At 33.9% G+C, this 24,392-nt stretch overlaps 1 protein-coding gene across 1 annotated transcript; it reads left to right on the top strand.

Moving 5' to 3' along the window:
* Positions 1-2,818: 2,818 nt before the first annotated feature.
* Positions 2,819-4,883, top strand: LOC124980662 (DNA polymerase iota-like). Its single transcript, XM_047546463.1, is given in 4 exon segments — positions 2,819-2,909; positions 2,912-3,091; positions 3,094-4,639; positions 4,745-4,883. Coding segments are annotated over 4 exon segments (1,941 nt in total). The 5' UTR covers positions 2,819-2,833.
* Positions 4,884-24,392: the final 19,509 nt, after the last annotated feature.

The following is a 24,392-nucleotide window of genomic DNA, read 5'->3' on the forward strand; positions in this document are numbered from 1 at the left end:
CTAGATTCCCAGGTGTAGGTCTGAGCTTTTCAAAGCCCACCATAGAACTCACATTGCTCAGCTTTTCCTTTCAACCATTTTGATTAGTCTATAGTTTGCCACAGTTGTTATTCACCACCTTAGAAAACCACTAGCCAGGAAAAAATAATGACAATTTTTAAAGCAAAGAACTTTTTTATTTTGATGAATTCCCATTGATCATTTTTTCTTTTACAGTTCTAAGAATGTTTTTTATATTCCAAATTGTGAAGCTATTCTGCCATACTTTCTTCTATATGATAAGTAGCTTTGGCATTTTAATTTAGTTCTATGACCCATTTTGAACTAATATTCAGATCTACGTTTATAATACTATTCTTTCCTCCATAGGAACACCTTGGCACCTTTTGTTAAATATCAACTAAACATTTACTTTAATGGGTCTAGTCCTGAACTTCTATTCTGATGATCTGTAATAGTCTAATCCTTATACAAATACCAGGCATTATTGAACATTGTAGCTTTAGTGGGAGACTTGAAATTAGAAAATGTGAGTGTTCTCTTAATCTTATTAAAGAATAAGTTGACTAGTCAAAGTCCTTTTAATTTCCATATGAATTTTGACACTAATTTTATTTTCTTCCAAAAATGTTTATTGGAATTTTGATTGAGATAATATAGAATATTTAAATAAATTTGAGTAGAACATAGTTTATAACAATGTTCAGTCTTCCAATCCATTTACATAGATCCTTAATTTCTCTCAATAGTGCTTTTTACAAGATATATGAAAAAATGTTCAACATCTCTAGTAATAAGAGAAATGCAAATCAAAACTACCCTAAGATTTCATGTCACCCCAATTAGAATGGCAATTATCAAAAATACAAGCAACAGTAGGTGTTGGCGAGGATGTGGGGAAAAAGGTACACTCAAAAATTGCTGGTGGGATTGCAAATTAGTGCTGGCACTCTGGAAAGCAGTGTGGAGATTCCTTAGAAAACTTGGAATGGAACTACCATTTGACTCAGCTATCCCACTCCTTGGCCTGTACCCAAAGGACTTAAAATCAGCATACTACAGTGATGCAGCCACATCAGTGTTCATAACTGCTCAATTCACAATAGCTAGATTGTGGAACCAACCTAGATGCCCTTCAATTGATGAATGGATAAAGAAACTGTGGTATATATATACAATGGAATATTACTCAACCATAAAGAATGATAAAATTATGGCATTTGCAGGTGAATGGATGAAGTTGGAGAATATCATGCTAAGTGAGATAAGCCAATCCCAAAAAACCAAAGGCCGAATGATCTCTCTGATAAACAGATGATGATATGCAATGGGGGATGGGAGGGAGGCAAGAATGGAGGAAGGATGGATTGTATAGAGGAAAAAGAGGGGAGGGAAAAGTTGGGGGAAGGAAAAATAACAGAATGAGATGAACATCATTACCCTATGTACATGTATGATTCACAAATGGTGCGACTGTATTTCATGTACACCCAGAGAAACAAATTGTACCCCATTTGTTTTCAATGAATCAAAATAAATAAATTATTTTAAAAAATTCTGGGTTCAAACAGACACATGACATCCTAAAATAAATGTAGGTTTTTTTTAAAGGCAAAAAAATAGTGCTTTTTAATTTTTAGTATAGAGTTCCTATACTTTCATTAAATTTATTCATAAATAATTTTAGCTGGTTATTGCAAAAATTTTAAAAATTCAGTTTATAATTACTTATTGCTAGTATACAGAATTATAACAGATTTTAAAATAGTGACCTTATATCTTGCACATTTACTAAGTTTATTAATTTTAACTGCTGTATTTTATATGATTTTCCATATAGAGGATCATATCTCAGAATAAAGATAATTTTAATTGTTCTTTTGTTTTTCTTACCTTAGTGTACTACTTATGGCTTTTAGTATAAGTGATTGATGTAAATAATGAGAAAATTTGAGCTTGGAGGAAACAATCTTATCAATTTTACTGAAGGATAGGGCAAAAACATCCAGTACTTCTCCATATAGTATATTAATCAGAAGCTTTTTGTGGATGCTTTTTATTAAATTGAGGAAGTTTTTTATTCTCGGGTGTGGACAGTTTTTATCATGATGTACATATGTTTGTTTTTCTTAACACATTTGTTTTTCTTGACATTAAACTGTTTTATATTGAAATATTGAAGAGTTTGAAGGACAGAACAAACAGTTCTGGAAAGCTTTAAAATATTTTCTCCATATTTTTACCCAAACTCATACAAATTTCAAATGATGTAGAAATGAAGTGAAAGGTGAAGTTCCTCATACCATAATTCCAGTGCACTTAGTTACGAATTGACTATGTGTGATGTTTGTTGGACACTTTATAGTGATTTTTCATCTTGACCGTGTCATTTAGACATCCTTTAAATGATTGCATCAGCGGCCGGGCCATGGAGCTGGTGGGATGGGCGGAGACCGCCCGGGGCGGCGGCCGTTGGGACGTTAGGGTCCCTGCCCTGCTTGGCCCTGTTCGTCTTCCCCGCCAAGAATGCTGCCCTTCTCTGCCTCGAGTTTGGCAGCTAGAGGCTCGAGAGGGATGGCTTCACCCCTTAGGAGTAGGGTAGGGCGCCTCAGTGAGGGGAGAGGCTGGCTGGGATCCCACAAGCAGCCCAACGAAAACTGCAGGTGCTCCCTGGAGGTGTGAGGTTGCAGAAGCTGCGGACAGGTCGCTCCCTTAGCAGAGGTTAAGTTCTGGTCTCAGCCTAGCAGTTCACCATCAAGTGTTACCAACCCGAAATTCTTCATCCAGAGTCATAATACATGTGGATCTGGATTGCTTTTATGCACAAGTAGAAATGATCTCAAACCCCGAATTAAAGGACAAACCTTTAGGTGTACAGCAGAAATATTTGGTGGTTACTTGCAACTATGAAGCAGGAAATTTAGAATTAGGAAACTTATGAATGTCAGAGATGCAAAAGAAAAATGTCCACAACTGGTATTGGTTAATGGAGAAGACTTGACATGTTACAGGGAGATGTCTTATATGGTTACAGAAATAGTTGAGAAGAAACTCCAGCAGCTTCAAAGTGATGAACTTTCTGCAGTGACTGTGTCGGTCATGTAAACAATAATCAGTCCATAAACCTGCATGACATCATGCACATCAGACTGCTAGTTGGATCTCAGATTGCAGCAGAGATGCGGGAAGCCATGTATAATCAGTTGGGGTTCACTGGATGCACTGGAGTGGCTTGTAATAAACTACTGGCAAAATTAGTTTCTGGTGTTTTTAAAACAAATCAACAAACAATCTTGTTACCTGAAAGTTGTCAAGATCTCATTCATAGTTTGAACCATGTTAAGGAAATGCCTGGTATTGGCTATAAAACTGCCAAACGTCTTGAAGCACTGGGAATCAGTAGTGTGCATGATCTCCAAACCTTTTCATCTAAAATATTGGAAAAGGAATTAGGAATTTCAGTTGCTCAGTGGATCCAGAAGCTCAGTTTTGGAGAGGATAACTCTCCTGTGACATCTTCAGGACCACCTCAGTCCTTTAGTGAAGAAGATTCATTTAAAAAATGTTCATCAGAAGTCGAAGCTAAAAAAAAGATTGAAGAACTACTTGCTAGCCTTTTGAAGAGAATATCCCAAGATGGAAGGAAACCCCATACTATAAGATTAGTAATCTGTCAGTATTCATCAGAGAAGTATTATTGTCATGAGAGTGGTCAGTGCCCTATTCCATCTCATGTAATTCAGAAGTTAGGGGCAGGAAATTATGATGTGATGACCCCAATGGTTGATATACTTATAAAACTTTTTCGAAATATAGTGAATGTGAAAATGCCATTTCACCTTACCCTTTTAAGTGTGTGCTTCTGCAACCTGAAAACACTAAATACCACTGAGAAAGGGCCCATGGATTATTATTTAGCATCATCATTATCAACAATGTCATGCTCTGGCAAGCGCAGTTTTAAAATAAAAGACAGTCATATGGAAGATATTTCCAAAGACAAAGAAACAAACTGGGATTTTCTACCAAATGCAAGAATTGAAAGTATAAGAACTGGTGAGTCTCCAATAGATACTTCAGATTTCTCTAAAGAAAAAGACAAGAATGAGTTTCCACTCTGTTCACTTCCTGAGGGTGTTGATCAAGAAGTTTTCAAGCAGCTTCTAGTAGATATTCAGGAAGAAATCCTTTCTGGAAGATTTAGAGAAAAATTTCAAGGGAAAGGAAATTTAAGTTATCCATTACATGCCTCCAAAGGAGTGTTATCTTTCTTTTCTACAAAACAATTGCAAGATAGATCCTTAAATCCTAGAGATAATTTATCCAATAACAAGCAGATACACTCTGTGTCTCCTTGTGAACCAGGAACATCAGGCTTAAGTAGCAGTAGTTCCTCTTATCTGTCTAGCCCCGAAGATTATTCATATTATATAGATAATCGATTAAAAGATGAACAAATGAGTCAAGGACCTAAAGAATCTGAAGGTTTCTACTTCTCCAATACAAACCCTGCTGTTTCTGTTTTCCATTCATTTCCCAATTTGCATAGTGATCAACTTTTTTCCAAAAACTGTGCTACAGATAGTCATAAGCAAAAAATGGCAACAACTTCTTGTCAAGGACTCACAGAAAATAAAGAGCAAGATTCTGCTGATGATTAGGGCTGGGAGATAGTTCAGTTGGTAAAGTGCTTGCCTTGCAAGCACAGGGCCCTGGGTTCGATCCCCAGCACCGCAAAAAAAAGAAAAGATTCTGCTGATGAGATTATTTTTCCATCTGGCATCGATCCTCAAGTGTTCTATGCACTTCCAGAAGAGGTACAAAAAGAACTGTTGGCTGAGTGGAGGAGACCTGGATCAGATTTCCACATTGTACATAAGTAAGCACATTCAGAGAAAGGTCTAGAAAGCAAAGAAAGTATCATTGTCCTCAGATTAGCAGTTTATTAAGCTCTTCTAAATTAAACACTAATAATAATGTAGAAATCCAATGTAAAACATTCAGGTAAAGCAAGAGTGGTTACAGGAAGTAAATTCCAGCACAAAGCATAAAAATCCTCATAACAGAAGAATAATGTAAAAATTTTGTCCTTCTCTTATTTCTACAGCTATTTTATGTTGCTTTTCAATAAAAGGAATATTATGGTTGGTACAAAAAAAAAAAAAACGATTGCATCAAAATAGCCGTGCCAATGTAGCTGAATTAGGATGTCCTTCTTATCCTCAGGAGGTATTCCTCTCTGGTTGATTCACAATACATTTTAGGATATGAAGAACTCTGGAAAAATCTTAGAGTTAAAAACTAGTTTTAACTCTACTTTTCCCAAATCTACTTTTTTGTTTAAATCAGTACTTCCCCATATGATTTGTTGTCCCTTTTTTATTTTTCCCCTCTCTCTCTTTCTTTTTCACTTCCTGTAAATTAGTATTCCATCTTTTTTGGTAAGTACTGACTGTTGCTTTTGATTTTCATATGTGTTCAGTTAGCATTACTATTAAATAAAATACCTAAATTATTCTGAGATTTATCATGTAGGGTAGTCATCAGGTAAAGTGAATTGCAAACAGAGTGGTTGATGCTTTATTTAGAATTCACTGCTGTGTTAGTTTGTTAGGACTTTGCTAACAAGGTACCACAAACCAAATGGCTTAAACAACAGAAATGTATTATTTTACAGTTCTGGAATCTAGAATTCTGAGAGTGAGGTGTTAGAGTGCAATTTTTTATGAGGGATTAGGGGGAAATCTGTTCCCCGTCTCTCCCCTAGCTTCTGGTGGTTCGCTTAGTCTTTGCCACTTGTTTTGTAGAAACATCACCCCAGTCCCTGCCTTCATTTCCTATGGCATTCTCCTTGTCTCTGTGTGTTTGTGTATGGATTACCCGCTTCTATAAGGGCACCAATAATATTGCATCAGGATCCACTCTAATAACCTCATCTTAACTAATTGCATCTGCAATGACCCTATTTTGAGGTGATTTACCTTCTGAGGTTCTGGAGGTTAGGACCTCAATATGTGAATTTTGGGAGTACAAAATTCAACCCATAAAATTGCTTTTCTGAGAGAAGAAATGACCATCCTATAAATTCACTTAAGTTCATCTTCTACATATAGGCTCGAATTCAGGAAAATGAGAAATAGAAAAGTTAAGGAGGTTAGATACTATTGAAACTTGAGGCTCTGCTAATTTCAAGATGGAAGGCACACTGCATGCTGGAGATAGAAGAATGGGGTATTACCAAAGGAATAGCTTTTCCCAGAAAGCAACTGAAAACTTTAGGCAGTTACTCGAATGCCTCAATATAATCTAGTTTTGTACTAGTAAAGGATTTATCAGAATTCTACTCTGATAGGCTATATTATTGGATTCAATTTATATATTTCAGAATACAACTCTTAAATTGTATTTTTTCTAAAGTCAGTAGCCACTCTATAAATTATTTAGGTGTAGCATTTTAGGATTTGCTCAATCTGGAATAACCTCAGAGAGCATATGGAGCATGTCTGTTTAGTAATGTAGAACACCTGGCACAGAATGTGTAGAGACTGCTTTCACACACATGCTACACAGAGCTTCCAATAAAACCTCTGTTACCTGCTAAACGGGAAGCATCTGTTGCCTTGTGGAAGAAACTCACAGTCAACTATAAGGCAAGCTCCACAGTAAAAAGACCGTAGAATTATTGACTGAACACTTGCAAGTAAGGCTTTTGTTTTTATTTTCCTAAATTCCTATCATGGAGAATTGTGAATAGTGAGTGTTCAATAAATGTTTATGAACTATTTTGATTGAATAAAGATTAATGAATTATGTTGAATAAATAAGGCATTCATTTCTAGTCACTTTTATTATCAATTCTCTTATATATGCCAAAGATTAGAATCTGCTCTCAGATTATTCTGGGGTCCAATCTCAACTCTGACACTTATGAGCTGTGATTTAGTAAGTTATTAAAATATTTTGAGCCTCACTTTCCTTTTCTGTCAAAAGGGGATGATAATTCATATGTAAGAAAAAAAAAGTTGTTACTAACTTTTAGTACCAGCCATCATTATAATATTTTTGCCTAAATGAAAACTACAGCTTTATAACTGTAACTTAATTCTGCATGAATTAGTCACGTCCTCCTCCATCCCATTCCTTACCCAGAAGCCAGTGTAATCTCTCTAAATTAAAAATCCAGCAGACACCTCCGTTACTTAAAAGCTTCCAGTGTTTCCTACTGTAGGAAGACTAAAGTCTGGAATCCTTGGGACTCCATACAACCCTTCAAAATTTGAATCTCTGCTTCTGTCTGTCTCTTCACAAACAATCCATACTCCAATCTTGTTAAGCAATTTGCTTTTCCAAGTAAACTCTGTGTTTTCTTTTTTCTACAAATGTGTTTGCCACGATGCATCATGAACCCGTAATGGGCACCCTTCCAGACTTCCTGTCCCTTACCCCTTCACATACTTTACACATTTCTTCCCAACTCACTTGTTTAAATCTGAGTTTTCTTTCAAGTGAGATTTTCTAATTGAAAAATGCCTTTGGGAAGATGTGTGTGTCCCTCATCACTGGGCCATATATTCTCCTAGAGGCTCTCTGGCTCTCTGGGCTTCATTGACTCCACCACTGACCATATGGTGTTCAACTCCCATTTGCTTCTCCATCCACCTCCAAAACCTTGGTATAGGCTTATCTCCTTGATGTTGCTCCTGGCACATGGTATGTGAGGAATAATCATTTATTGAACAAATGAATGAAGATAAGATGGCATTTTTATAAATCAAGACACTGTTATCAGTATATAACGGGCATCAAGGATAAATAAAAGTCCTTTTAAATCTTAGGTTTTTAAACGATTAGAAAAACTTTATAATAATCATTGTATAAAGAAAATAATAGAGACATCACTTTTTTCAAATAATGAACATTATCCTGAATTTTTTATAATACACAAGATATAGGAAAATAGTTAAGGGCAAGAAAACAATATTTTAAAAAATGGGTACCTTTTAACTTCAGTGATATCAATACAATTACTAAAAATGTATGAATATTGTTTCCTGTACTAACTGAATCGTATGATTATTTTCAGTTATATAAAAACATTTCACAAGATTTGTTATGCCAATATTAAATTCTAGTTTCAGAAGGGTGGACAGATCTTATTGTGAGTCTTTAAGAGTTGCAGAACTTGAAGGGCAGTGAACCAAAAGAGGAGAACTACCACTTCTGAGTGAGGCATACAGAGCCCAGAACCCGATTTAATCCTGACACTTTTGCTTTAGGTAAATAGTAAAAGCCTTTTTTTTTTTTTTTAAGTTTATTGGGTGTGTTAATTTCATTTACTAGCACAGAGGAAGAATTTATAGTTCAGTGCCTGAATAAATTATATTCCTCTAGATTTAGGTGATAGACAATTTACTTATTTCTTTTAATAGGGAGACTTGTATTTTTGATATACTCTGCTTTCTCAAAGATGGGATTTCTAACTTTTAGTTTCTCATCATGTAATACCAATTTCCTTTTCTTTCTTTTGGTCTATGGAGATTGTATAATCCCCAAATGCTAAATTTTTTAAAAAAATGTTAACTTTATCACTAGAAAAATCATTCTAACACTTTGTCCAAAGGTATCATAACTCTGTCCCTTTGACTGAATGGAGGTGCCAGTCTTAGCCTTGCATTAGAATCACTAGGAGAGTGCCATAATTTGAATATAGTTTGTCCCTTTCATACAATTGTGAATTTTAATCCCCACTTTGAGGTGTTAAGAGGGTAGAAACTTAATCTGACTGTGGTGTTCAGAGGTGAGGCATTTGGCAGGTGATCAGGCCCTTATGGTGGAACCAATTAATGGCTTTATATAAAGATTAGATGATAAATATGTATGCATATATGCACATAGTCCCTGTCTTTTGCAATGCGATGCCCTGCACCATATCAGGACTCTGCTGGCAGGAAGACCATTACCATATGAGCCTTTTGATCTTGGACCTCCAGAACCATAAGCCCAAATAAACCACTTTTCTCTAAAATTTAGCCTGTCCATGATACTGTGTCATTAGCAATAGGAAGTGGGTTAATCACATTTTTTAATATTTCTTTATGTTTGGGCCACATACAAGACAAGTTAAATTCCAGTCCCAAGGTGGGACTGAAGCATGGGTATTTTCTTTATGCTCCCTTACATGGTTACAAAGTGCAACCAAAAAAGTAGAATCAAGAATCAATAAATGAGATGGAATCAAACTAAAAAGCTTCTTCACAGCAAAGGAAACAATCAAGAATGTGAACAGAGGGCCTACAGAATGGGAGAAAAATCTTTGCCACCGGCACCGCGAATAGAGCATGAATCTCCAGGATATATAAAGAACTCAAAAAACTAACCACACACACAGAGAGACACACAGACACACAGACAATAACCCAATCAACAAACGGGCAAAGGAACTAATCAGGCATTTCTCAAAAGAAGAAATGTGAATGGTCAACAAATATATGAAAAAATTTTGACCATCTCTAGCAATTAAAGAAATGAAAATTAAAACTACACTGAAATTCCATTTCACTCCAGTCAGAATGGTAATTATCAAGAATACAAGTAACAATAAATGCTGGTGAGGATGGGGGAAAAAGGTACACTCATACATTGCTAGTGGAACTGCAAATTGGTGCAACATTCTGGAAAGCGCTATAGAGATTCCTTGGAAAACTTAGACTGGAACTACCATTTGACCCAGCTATCCCAGGCCTTGGTTTATACCCAAAGGAATTAAAATCAGCATACTACAATGACACAGCCACTTCGATGTTTATAGAAGCTCAATTCACAATAGCTAAACTATGGAACCAACCTAGGTGCCTTTCAACAGATGAATAGATAAAGAAAATGTGGTACATATATACAATGGAATAGTACTCAGCCATAAAGAAGAATGAAATTATGGTATTTGCCAGTAAATGGATGGAACTGGAGACTATTGTGCTAAGTGAAATAAGCCAATACCAAAAAACCAAAGGACTAATGTTCTTCTTGATAAGCAGGTGCTAACACACAGTAATGTGGTGAGGAGGAAAGAATAGAAGTTCATTGGGTTAGAATGAAAGGAAGGGAGGGGGATAGGAATAGGAAAGACAGTAAAATGTATTGGACATAACTTTCCTATGTTTACATATGAATACACAACCAGTGTAACTCCATATCATGTTTAAGAATGGGATCCTAATTAGGACAGAATATACTTTAGGGCTGGGGGTATAGCTCAGTTGGTAGAGTGCTTGCCTCGAATGCACAAGACCCTAGGTTCAATCCCCAGCACCACACACACACAAAAAAAGATATGCTTTATGTATAACAGGTCAAAATACAATCTACTGTCATATATAATTAAAAAGAACAAATGATAATAAGAGGAAAAAAGTGTAGGCAAGAATGAGCAACAGTGCCTTAGAGCCTACGTATTATTTAAAATCAAAATCACTTGTCCAAGTTTTCTTTCTAAACCTACCAATGTCCCAGGAGATTTTGCTACTGCTAAGTTTTCTTATCTTCCCATGTTTTTTTCTAATTTCAAAAAGATAGCAATATACAGAGGTATGAGGAAGAAATTAAAAAGTGTCAATGATTCACTTTCCTAGAAAAAGGGGATCATGGAGACCATTGCTAAAATTTTAGACATTCCTGTAGATAATTTTAAATTTCTTATAAGTAGAATTATTGTATACTGCTGTACGCATGCAATTCTCTGTTTGTTGCTCTTTTAATTTTCTTTTATACCAGGGATTGAATCCAGGGGTACTTTACCACTGTGTCACATCCCAGTTCTTTTTATAATTTTAATTTTTTTTTTTATTTTTGAGACAGGGTCTTTCTTAGTTGCTTAGGGACTCACCAAGTTGCTGAGGCCCTTTGAACTTGTGATCCTCCTGAACTTCTGGGATCACAAGTGTGTGCCACCATGCCTAGTGCTATTTTAAGATTAAATCAAGCTTTATTTTATCAAAATAAAAAAAATTAAAAATCCATAATATATAACCAAAGAACAGACAGAATAATTTTCTCAGAGACACACAGCTAATGAATGGTGTCAGACCAGATTGTCTATCTCCTTGCTGAGGTTTGTCACTGATACCTTGTCTTTGAAATCAAGAGACCTTTACATCCTTATGAAATTACCTTAGATTCATATTAACTCCTTACTATATATGAACATAATTATTCTAGGATGTCTATAAGATCATTTCTAAACTTTTATCATTCATGTTAGCACTACTCTATTGCTGATTCCTGTTGACACTAGACTTTTGTTACCCTTGTCAGTTACATTCTTTGACTTTCAGCCAGGTTTCAATCTACTGACCCTAAAACTAAGTTATGAGCCCTACATCAGACTACTGTCCACTCATCAGCCATCCTAGAAATATCATAATAAAAATTGCCTCCATCTTATTAGCAAGCATATTGTTTAATTAGTAAAAATTGGGCTGTCGTGTCAAGTAGGCAATGCCTGGTGATGAATGACAAAGAATTTCAGGAGTTCCTTCACATTCATCTTAATTACAGCTAAAATAAGGTCATATCCTTTTCTCACAAAATAAATGATTCCCTACTTATTATGGTAGAGTTTTAAAAATCGGAATTTAAGCCAGACTGGCTCCCAATGTTATAGTGACCCTAAACAATGTTTAATTAAGTCTAAATTTTTAGTAAATTATCTCCAAACTGGTCTAAAAGTTAACGAGATAATAATCACCGAGGAGAGAACAGCGTGGTATCAATAGTTTAAAGCAGCAGCAGCCCAGCTAGCTTGTGTGTTTTCCTTTTATTCCAGATCTTATAAATACTTAATTGACTTGAAACATTATAGTTCAAATGGACTGAGGTCTTGAAGATATGCCTATTATGTAATTAGAACTGAATTACATCTGGAATGTTTTAGGCACATAGTTGACATTGTGTGAGGAAAAAATGCTAGTTTCTCCTATCACACAGTTGGACATGCACATTGGTTCAGTTACCCAAAGAGGATGTCAGGAAACTTGGGAAGTTTATTTAACCAAGTTAATAGCATAATCATTAAAAAGCCATGGCGTGGATAGAGTGTCTATTAACCAATAACTGATTATTCAAAATAAGCCTGGGGAAAGTATCTCATTTCTAGAAATTATTTTCTGATAATAAAGTCATTAAAATGACAAATGTGAGAAATGTACAAAATGAAAATCACCTGTTTTAAGCCATATCATAGCCATGATCATAACACTTGAGATTTTTACTCTTTTTTTCCCCTACTATGTCCTTAAATCAGATTTCATACTGGATATACTCTTTTTGTAATCTGCTTTTCTAAGTTACTGTTAGAAAAAGTGTTCTTTGTCAGATCTGAAACTGATTTCATGGTTCTTTAACTGGTCTCACAGCTTTTATTCCTCGAAGAAGAACACAAACAAAAAGAGTTGAAGGCTTTAAGAATCGAACATTAAAAATTCTATGTAATGATACCTTACATACCATGAAAGACAAACTGTAAGAAAAAGATTTGTAGCATATATAACAAGTGCAGGTACTAAGGACCTCAATGTATGAAAAGCTTTCTTAAGAACAGGAAAATTGTGAAACTCAGAATAATTCATAAACAATATTGGCTTACATCTAGGAAAATGTGTTCGATCCTGTCAATGATTTAACAGATGAACATTTAAATAAAAACAAAATTGAGCTTTTAATGCAACACATTCAAGCAAAATTAGATTAACACAATATTGACTGGAAAGTCCAGTTCAACAACTTTATGGAAGATAGGTTATCTGGTTTTAACAAGAGTGTTGAAAATGTGTGTTCCATATTATCCAGAAATTAAACTTCTAAAATCTGCTTTAGTGAGATGGAGATATGTACCGAGGTATTACCTGCCCTTGTCTAGTCCATGTTTCCATCCTGGGTTAAATAGTAGTACATTTCAGGAAATAATGCTGGGGCAGATGGATGGCCATAAACCTCAATCCTTACTTTAGTGTTTTAAATATATAAAAAACAACTCAAAATAGGTCACAGAACCAAGCTTAAGAGCTAAAACTATAAAATTCACAAAGGAAATGTAGGAGATGTTGGATTTGATGAGGGAAACACAGGCTGTAAAAGGAAAAAAAAATGAATAAGTTGGAGTTTACAAAAGAACTTTGTCAACTTGAAAAACATTTTTGTGAAGATGGAAAGGTAAACCACAGATTGGGGAGAACTGTAAAACACACATCTAACACGAGACTTTTGTCTAGAATATGTAAGGAATCCTTGAAACTAATGAAAAAGTATTCAGTACTCAAAAAAATGGGAGGAGGATTTGAGCAGAAATTCCACCATATGAAATGTCAAATAGCACATGAAAAAAATATGTTCAACATGCCAGTATGCATGCCACTGAATAGTAACTTCAAGAGGGTAATACTAAGATGACCAAGTGCATATCACAACTGATATAAATGAAAAGTGGTACACTTTGGAAAGAGCTGCAGTTTCTTTCTTTTTTTTTTTTTATCCATTGTACACAATTGGGGTACAACTTTTCATTTCTCTGGTTGTACATGAAGTGGAGTCACACTATATGTGTATTTATACATGTACATAGGGTAACGTTTGTCTTACTCCTCCATCTTTCCTTCCCACCAACCCCCCACCCCTCAATTCCCTCACACAATCCATCCTTCCCCCATTATTCCCTTATCCCCTCCCCCCATTATGTATCGTCATTCACTTATCAGAGAAATCATTTGGCCTTTGGTTTTTTGGGATTGGCTTATCTCACATAGCATGATATTCTCCAACTCCATCCATTTACCAGTAAGGGTCATAATTTTATTCTTTATAGCTGAATAATATTCCTCTGTGTATATATACCACAGTTTATTTATACTTATCTATTGAATGGTATCTAGGTTGGTTCCACAATCTAGCTATTGTGAAATTGAGCTGCTATAAACATGGATGTGGCTGCATCACTATAGTATGCTGATTAAGTCCTTTGAACCAAGGAGTGTGATAGCTGGGTCAAAATGTGGGCCCATTCCAAGTTTTCTAAGGAATCTCCACACTGCTTTCCAGAGTGGCTGCACCAATTTGCAACCCCACCAGCAATGTATGAGTGTATCTTTTCCCCCACATCCTCGCCAATACCTGTTGTTGCTTATATTCTTGATAATAACCATTCTAATTGGGGTGAGATGGAATCTTAGGGTAGTTTTGATTTGCATTTTTCTTATTACTAGAGATGTTGAACATTTTTTCATATCTGTTGATTGCTTGTAAATCTTCTGTGAAGTGTCTGCTTAGTTCCTTAGCCCATTTTTTTATTGCGTTATTTGCTTCTTGGTGTAACATTTTTTGATTCTTTATAAATTCTGGAGATTAGTGCTCTATCTGAAGTGTGTGTGGAAAATATTTTCTCCCACTCTGTAGGCTCTCTCTTCACATTGTTGATTGTTTCCTTTGCTGAGAAAACCTTTTTAGTTTGAATCTATACCATTTATTGATTCCTGATTTTATTTCTTGTGCTTTGGACATCTAGAAGACAGGTGTCTAGAGACATGTGATCCACCCAAACTGAAACAGGAGGACATACACAATTTAAATAAATCAATTCCAAGCACTGAAATAAAAGATGTCATCAAAAGCCTACCAACCAAAAAATGCCTGGGACCAGATGGATTCTCAGCCGAGTTCTAGAAGACCTTCAAATAAGAATTAATACCAATACTCCTCAAAGTATTCCATGAAATAGAAACGGAGGCAACCCTTCCAAACTCATTCTACGAAGCTAGAATCACCCTGATACCAAAACCAGACAAAGCCACATAAGGAAAGAAAACTTCAGACCAATATCCCTGACGAACATAGATGCAAAAATTCTTAACAAAATTCTGGCAACTCGCATACAAAAACACTGTAAAAATATATTTTCTTATATAAGTACACAACATCATTTTACAGTGATGTTCTGAAACATGTATAATCTATTTTAATCATGTAAAACTTTGGAAAAACTGAAGAAAATTCTATAAAATAACTGATCACTATTATTTTTCAACAGTGTAAGGAAAGACTAAGAACTTATTTTAGAGTAAGAATCTAAGGAGAAATGGCAACTAAATGTAATACAGATTCTCAATAAACTCTGGGACAGTAAAGGTTAAATGAAATGGGGTAAAATTCAAATGAGGTCTTGAAGCATTTATTACACTGTGCTAATGTCAGCTTCCTACTCTTGATGATTGTATTAGGGTTATATGAGATATTTAGCATTAGAGAAACTGGGTGAAAGATATAAGGAAACTTCTTGTACTTTTCAATTTTTGTTATTTTTCTCTAAGTCTATAGTTTTTTCAAAATAAACAGTGAAAAAATAAGTTATAGTAGAAAATCTAAACATACGTGACCAAGTGACCCAGCCATTCTACTCCTAGGTGTTAACCTGAAAGAAACAAATGCATGTGTCCATAGAAAGACTTGTATAATAATTCATAGCAGCTTAATTCATAGTAGTAAAGAACTAGGAATATTTACAAAACCAAAGCAATGAAAATAAGTACAATTTATATCAATTATACCTTTACACTGCTGTTTGAAATGATCAGTGCTATTCTTTTTCATTCTCTTAAAACTGAAAAACCTTGGGACAAGTGGATAAATTGGATTCCCAGATTAGGCTGTGGTTTATGTCTGAGATCCACAATACCTAGCTTCAGTTTTCTGAATATGCTTATGTGCTATCTACCATGGAATCTATGTTGAATATCTGCTTCCTGACCTTTTCATACAGATTTATGCTTATAATTTATTGGAAAAAAATATAGTGTTTGTATTTTTAGCAACAGTGTTTGAGTCAACATTTAGTGCAGATCATTTTTTTCCTTTGTTATAATTTAGTTCTTTTTAAAAACTAATTGAATAGGAAAAAGATAATAAGATAATAAATTCCAACTTTGGAAGTTTTGTGCTGACATCTCATTTTTATCCTATATCATTATCTTGTTCTCTTAAAATTATCATACTTTCATTATTCTATAATGATTTAATTTCAATGCACATCAAACAACAGCATACATGATTTAGAGATATGACTATCTCTAAATCTGTTTTACAGTCTATAAATACAGTTAAAATTTAATCTATAAATGATATTTAAAGCTCATATAAATAATGTGGGAATACTACTTAGAGAAAGATTCCAAGAGTTGAATGGAAAGGTCTGGATACTTATGTTCATGCAAATTGTTACCTTATGGCAATGTGTGAACCCTAAAGTGACTTTAGTCCTGAGATGACATGTTCTAGTTCAAATTTTATCTTCAAGATCTAGTTTTTAATTTGAATAGCCTTTATTCCACATTAACTTGGCATTGGATCATATCATTATAATGTCTAAGTCCACACTTTAACTTTAATGTACCCTCTCATCAATATGTGACCTCAAATCAGAATTTGAATTTTTTTGGTAACTTATTACTCTTCTCACCTGAGGACAATTTCTTTCTCTAGAAGTTACTCTAATACTCGTCACTATCTTTATGAATAATACATTTATTTTCTTTTAAAATTATCTTTGCAGATTTATGTTTATCATTTATTGGAAAAAATATAGTGTTCGTATTTTTAGCAATAGTGTTTGGGTCAACATTTAATGTGGGATTTTTTTTTGCCTTTGTTATAAGTTAGTTCTTTATAAAAACTAAATGAACTTTTAATGAACATTTTATGACCATTCTATGAGATTTGATTAAAATATTTGATTTCATAAAAAATATACTAAAATACTTATTCAAACAAATAGTCTCTAAAAGTCATACCTTGGAAATTCTACACTTACTCCTTTGTTGTCATTATTCAAAGTATTTTTAAACTCCTGTTTTAAAATTATCTTCAAAGACAGTGGCTCATCTAAAAACACTAGTGATTACTCTTCATTATTTAATGTTAAAAATTATTCAAATTTAATTAAAAATTAAAGTAATCTAATCCAGGTAATTTTGATATAGCAAAGCCATAATTCATCTTAAATAAGCTATTACATTGAGATTGTATTATATTAAAGAATTTTTAAAATATTGTGGAATAAATACATTGCTTTCAAAGATGAGTTCTTTTTAAAAAAGATACTCTAAATATATTCTGGCATATTTCACTTAAAATAGTTTCATTATATGATAATACTTAGTTCAGATGAAATGTTGCATTGTGCATAAGGAATCCAGAAAGATCATGTATGTGTCCAGATTTATCTGAGAAATTTGGAATGCTTAAAATGAAATTTTCTCTAACAAATACTTACACTATGAGTTATCTGTGTAAATAAAGTATGAAAGACATATATATTTCCACTCATACACCCACACACTTACCCAGATATAAGGTTCCAATTTCTCCCACATACCCATCCACATACCCAAACGCCGAACATATCCCACCAAAACCCACACTCTATATGTGTAGCAAGTAGAACTGTATTGAGACAAGAGTAAAATAAACACATAACTTTCCCTTTTGGTTTTTTTCCTGACAATCTCGTCTGGATAATATTTTGTGCAAATCTTATTAGGATCAGGGAAATTTCAATTTGAAGACTTGGTTTTATAATTGGCTATTAAATCTCATATTTGCATTTATAAATTAGAAGTAATATTTTCTTATTTGAGGATTGGGTAAGGAAATGCTGATTATGGAGCAGACATTCCATACATTATTTCTCTCTGTTCCTCCATGACATGTTTTTCATCCATATCCAAGATCATCCATCTACATTTATATTTGGATATTTGAACTTCATGACTCTTTCCCTTTAGTGACATTGGCTTGATTTCCAAAACTTTCCTTCCCTTCTTCATTTCTGATTAAATTTTACCTTCTAATGCTAAAAATTTTACTTATACCTGTCTTTTATTTCACAAAGTTGTACAAAAGGATAAAGCAATTCAAGTGATTGTATTTTGTAAAAAGATTTATGAAAACATTTGAAATTAAAGAAATATAAATGAGTAGTAAAGTTTCCTGTGAATCACTTCATGATGGAGCATATTAAGAGATCAAAAAAGTAATATCACTATTTTCTTGTGCCAGTGTGACTTTTTAAAAAGCTATCGTTTTGAGTATATAATGTCTACCATATAGAGTAATATCTGCCATATAGAGTAGTATCTCTTCAGACTTTTTACAAATCTATAAACAAGATAAATGTAGTCATTAAATAATGAATTCTGGTGCCAAAATAAACTCTGCATCATTACTATAATAACATTGGCTGAGAGCTTCTCCATATGTGTGAAACAAAAGCTTTGGTAATGATAATAATGACTGATGTATACAGCATGTGCTATATGTTAATGTACATATTTTTTTCAATTTGACTGCTTATCCCAGCTGCCAATTCCACTTTGTTCATATCAGCTCAAGCCAAGTCCCTGCTAACTTATATAATACAAATTAACTTACATAATAAAAATAGGAATGCTTCCAAAAGCATCAGCCCTTATTTGTGCTGGTAACTTCATTCTATGTAGGCTTGTGGTTTTCCCACAAATCACATTTGTAAATTGCATATTTTTCTAGATGAATCATCATATCGCAAATTAATAATCTTTTGAAGTTTCTCCATTTTCTCTTTAAAGCTTTGTAACACTATGTGGGTCCCTCATTGAAACATTTTTCTAAATCTTTTCCTTGTGTACATAAAAAAGCAGATTCATTCAGGTAGTAAAATCATACTGGTAATGATGCTCAGCTTTGCAAAATTAGACCAGTCCCTCCTTAATTTGTACATAGTTTATTGTACATAAAACTTATTTCTTTTAGTTCTACAATTTAATCACTGATACTAGTTGGCAAGTTTCTTTGGAGGATTAATGAAAAGATTTTTTAAATTTACAAGAAGTACTACATATATAGTGTGAAATGCAGAATAGAAAATAATTGCGGTGTTGTTTGGATGCTGGCAAGTTGTTTATGAGTGGCCAATGTGTAACTCCCTCTGTGTAATAACTCCTAAGACATGATGCAGAGAGACCAGAACACAGATGAAACTGAATCTAGAGTTGTCTCTATTTCAATTATTTTATTTGAACATAAATATATTTATATGCATGCTACAAAACTGAGAATTAATTTTGCATCTTGCATTTTTCATTTTGTTACACTTTGAACATGTGAAGTATTTTTCTAAAATAATTTTAAATGATTTCAAATTCTGTCATACATATTGCAATATTACAATTGTTGAGTATTTGGGTTGTTTGGATTTCTTCTTTCTGTTATGATTCTTAAATCCAGTTACATGACATCAGTTTATATAAAACAATATACAAATATTTTTAAGATTCTTCATATGTAATTACATTCCAGAAATTTATCTGATTTTTATATGGCTTAAAGTTTTACTGAATGAAGCCAATTTATTTTATTGAGATCTAAAATTTTATTTTATGATCTATTCAATTTTATAATTCCTTTGGGAAACCCTGATCCTTCCATTCAGGAGAAAAATGATATTTGAAAAATCCTTAAATATTTTGAATTTGTTTCCCTGCTTTAAAGAAAACAGTTTTTCCACTGTTGGGTTGAATGACATTGTATCACTTAATTTTATGTATATGTGAGATGACCAAAATTTAGAAGAGAAATCAAAGTAAGTTGATGGTTAGCCAGTTTATACAAAGGCTATCTAATGTCCAAATACCTCTTTGTAAGAGAGAAGTGTTGTTGCTTTTCTTTTTTTAAATAACAATTCTTAAATCTATTTTGTTTGTGTGTGTGAAGTTTATTTATTTAATTTTTAAAATTTGTTCTAATTAGTTTTACTTGACAGTAGATCTAGAGAAATGCCTGTAAATCATACGTTGAATATATGGGCAGCTATTTCTCAGCTTAAATGAAAGAGTTATAAGTACCTTTTTCTAGAGCTTATGGAATTTTCAACAATTATTTCTCTATGAACAAAAAATACAATGATGGTTTGAATTAATACATTTTTTTAAAAATAGAATAAGTCAGTATTAGGATACTGATTAGGGAAAAACTTTTTCAGAATGAATCCAGTAAAAATTCTGTTCATCACAGGCTCTAAAAGTACTGACTTTCATCACAACAATGTATATTTGGATAACAATTTTTGAAAAGTTTAGATTTTCTGTTCTTTTGAAATTATGTTTTAAATATTTCTAACAACATCCAAATATATTTTCCTAAAGGATGCTATGTATGGAATAGAGGACAGAACAGAGACAAGGCCAATATTAAAAAGAAAATCAGCAGTAAACTAGTATCTGGACTTTGCTCTGTATAGAAATCTTTTATATCTTAGTTACTTAACACAGGGAATCACTTTTTCAGAGAGAAATCCGAGAAAGTAAATGCCTTGAGGCATGAAGACTGGTAAGGGATTTAGAGTAGTTTTTGTTGTTGTTATTGTTTTGCCTTTAGAATACACATTTTTATATAAAACATGAGTTGTATTTCTGAGAATTTGAAAAGGTAATTTAAAAAATGGATATGTAGTAATTATATATATTTTCTGGGTACCTTGTGATATTCTGATACAAATATATGAAAAGTATAAGGATCAAGTCAGGGTAATTAGGATATCCATCACCTCAAATATTTATCTTTCTTTACATCAGGAAAGTTTAAAATCTCTCTTTTAGCTAATTTTTAAATATATAGTTAACTGTTTGAAATATATAGTTAACTGTTATTAACTATAGTCATCTTATTGGGCTATAGAACATTAAACTTTAATTCGCCTGCACTGATGTATATGTGTACCCATTGGAAAGATAAACAATTTTCTTCCTTTAAAAGGAAATAGATAGGGAATATAATTTATGTAACTGGGAGGAGCTTCCTATATTAGTCAACCTGATGGGCCAGTGACTTGGAGAAACATAACTGTTTTTGTAAGACAAATATCCATGGATTTTTGCATGTCTGACTAACAGGCACTGACTATTTGTTCCAGACTATCTTTTCAAGGTCATTTGTAGAGTGAACAGATAGATTTTTGTCTCACACTGGAACCAAGAGAATTTTTTTTATAGTCTTAGAAAATAGAGATAGTGTCTCCCCTCCAGCAAAGGTCAACCATACTTTTCAGTATAATTAAGATAGCGTGGACTTCTGGAGTGAGTGAACACTCATGCCTAGTGCTCATTATAAAAGTTTCATGTTCCCTAAATTTGAGGTTCCTTTCCTGAAGTACAACCTACAGTGTGTGACTGTCACCTGACTTTCTTTGTATCACCTTATGGGAGTTGGGGCTCAGGGAACTGGCAATAAAATGTGCTGGTATTCTGGCTACTACTATCGCTGTGAGTTTTAATAACATCCTCTACTTCTGAGCTGGGTTTCTTATGTCTTCATCTAATATTCGTGAAATTGTGATGGGCAAACATGCTTGCTTACAAGGATGATAAACTCTCAACTTATTTAGAGTTTTGAGGATAAGGATCAAATCCTGATGGAGATATCAATTTCTGGAAAAGAATGAGAGTGTGGTAGACCAATTAATGGAATTCAAGAGATAATCAGGCATTGTTAGTGAGCATGTGACCTAAATTTTCTATTTTGTTGCTCCCAAATAAGGAAAAATTAAAGATATAGTTACAGGTCAAATAATAGGAAGTAGGTTCTAAGAGTTGCTCAAATGTTGTTAATATTATTATATCATTAATATAGTGTCCAGTACTGTTGAGGATATAGACAGTGGTCTTTGTTGAGACCTTGATAAAGTATAGTAAGCATCCGCAAACCATCTTCCTTTCCGAAGACCACTCTGGCCTGTGATACAGAAAATTAGTTTGTTATAAACTAATGAAATATGTAAACACTCCTGTTTCTAATATGTCACTGAATGAAAAAATAATCTCTCTTCTCACTAAGTATTCCATATTATCTTAAAATTAACAAAATGTATTCCAAAGACTCCAATTTAATAGCAACTGAAGGACAGTTTCATGTCTTCTATTTACAATACCAGGTAGGGAAGCATTCCTCAGAAATAATACTCATTTTAAGAATGCATTATGGTAAAGCAAATGTGATTGAACAACCTAATTCATGTTCAGATTTTGACTTTAACCCCACCTGTGGAAGTATCCCCATTTTCTTCCAATCTAATTGCTGCTCCTTCTAGTGATGGCCTGTTTGTTGCTACTCTTCTTTCGGTAAGGAGACTTCCTTGCCAGGCTGGAGGTGAGCTTCAGGTCTGCTCTGTCCTGCTGATTTAGGCTAAGATTTACTGTGGCTGGGCAGAAGTTCCATCCCTCTTTAGTAAACAAAGAAATATGCATCTGCACTAAATGTGAATAGAAACCTGTGATCACTATGGGAAGAAAGTAGGTCATTAGAAATTTAGTTGGGACCAAACTTAGAATATGGCATGTATTGCTTATTAAGGAATAAAGGCAATATCTATGCTGTATTATGGATTAAATGTCTCTTGTTATATGCCATTCTGAGATCTGCTTAGAGATAATTATAAAAGTTCTATTTTTTTTTTTCAGTAGGTACCAGCTGTATAAGTAAATGTCGACATTTGTAGAGAGATTTCCCTGAGAGAGAGAAATTAACAATAGATAAGTGGTTGACTAGTATTTGAGTTCTTACTTCCTTGGGCTATGTCTACTGTGCTGATGTAAGAAAACCACTGAAAAATGAGAATTTACCCAAAAATTCTAGATAAAATTTTGAGGTTAGCTCCATGACTCTGGAAAGCTCCCTTAGGACTGGAGAGATAGCTCGGTCCTAGAGTGCTTGCCTAGCATATGCAAGGCCCTGTGTTTGATCCCAGCACCACAAAAAGAAAGTCAAACAAAAAATACCCTCCCACACACACAAAGCCCCTAGACTTCATGTTAAAATCAGGCAAAAACAAATGAAGTATTTTCATGACAATAGGGAAATAGATGCCCAAGATTTGAGGTGGACTTGTCAAAAACAACTTGCCTCTCCTAACTCAAGCCCATGTCAGCAGTCGAGCACAATCCCTGGGGTCCAACTTGGAAAACAACATATCTAGATTGCTTAGTCAAGGATACACAAAGCTAACATAAATGTTGTCAGAAATGAGGTCCTTGCTTACCAGTATAGAGCATTGAGTATATTCAAAATATGGAAGTACTTTTAGCTAAGCTGCAATTGAGCAGCTTCTCAAACCTGAGAGTGAGTATGAAGCTCTGCTTACTGGCATGGAATTGCTTTCCTCCACTCTGCACTGTTTCTTCTTTTCTCTACCCTGATGCTTTAAGAATCAATGTGAATAGATGTGGGGCCAAGTCTTCTTGTCTCAAGATATTATTTGATCTCTCTTCTGATTTCTACCCACTGGCTGTAAAGCATAATGTTAAAGTTCTATGTATGTTGGAATTTTCTGATTTTCTAGTTTTACATGGGGTGTAGAAATGGGATTTGCTATGATTTCAATCTTATGTTTGTTAAGACTTGTTTTGTGACTGAACATAGGATCAATACTGGAGAGTGTTCCTTGTACATTCAAAAAGAATGTGTGTTTTGTTGCAGTTGGATAGAATGTTCTGTGTCTTTTAGAACCATATGGTCTATATGTTGTTCTAGTCCCCTGTGTCCTTATTGACTTCTATCTGGACAATCTATTCATTGTTGAAAATGAAGTATTAAAGAGCTCTATTCTATTATATTGCTCTTTCTTCTGTCAACAATGTTAATATTTGCCTTATATATTTAAATAGTCTAATGTGTATACATGTATTTACAATTATTTTATCCTCTTGATGATTGATCACTTTACTCTTATGAAATGACCTTTGTCTTTGTGGCAATTTAATTTAAAGTGTATTTTGTCTGATAGAAGTGTATTTGCCCTGGCTCTATTTTTTAAAAATCCTAATTAGTTATACATGACAGCAGAATGCATTTCAACTCATTGTACACAAATGGAGCACAACTTCTCACTTCTCTGGCTGTACATGATGTAGAGTCACACTGTTCGTGCAATCATACATGCATATAGATAATAATATCTGTCTCATGCCATCATCGTTCCCACGCCCACATCCCCTCCCCTCCCACCACTCCCCTCTGCCCATCCATAGTTCCTCCATTCTCCCCTAGCCATCAACCATTATGGATCAGCATCTGTATATCAGAGAAAACATTTGGCTTTTGGTTTTTGGGGACTGGCTTATTTTACTTAGCATAATGTATTCTCCAGCCATTCATTTACCTGCAAGTGCCATAATTTCATTCTTCTTTAAGACTAAGTACTATTCCATTGTGTATATGTACCACATTTTCTTTATCCATTCATCTGTTAAGGGCATCTAGGTTGGTTCCATAATTTAGCTATTGTGAACTGAGTTGCTATAAACATTTATGTGACTGAATCACAG

The sequence above is a fragment of the Sciurus carolinensis genome, chromosome 3, assembly GCF_902686445.1.
Source record: "Sciurus carolinensis chromosome 3, mSciCar1.2, whole genome shotgun sequence".
Lineage (NCBI taxonomy): Eukaryota > Metazoa > Chordata > Mammalia > Rodentia > Sciuridae > Sciurus > Sciurus carolinensis.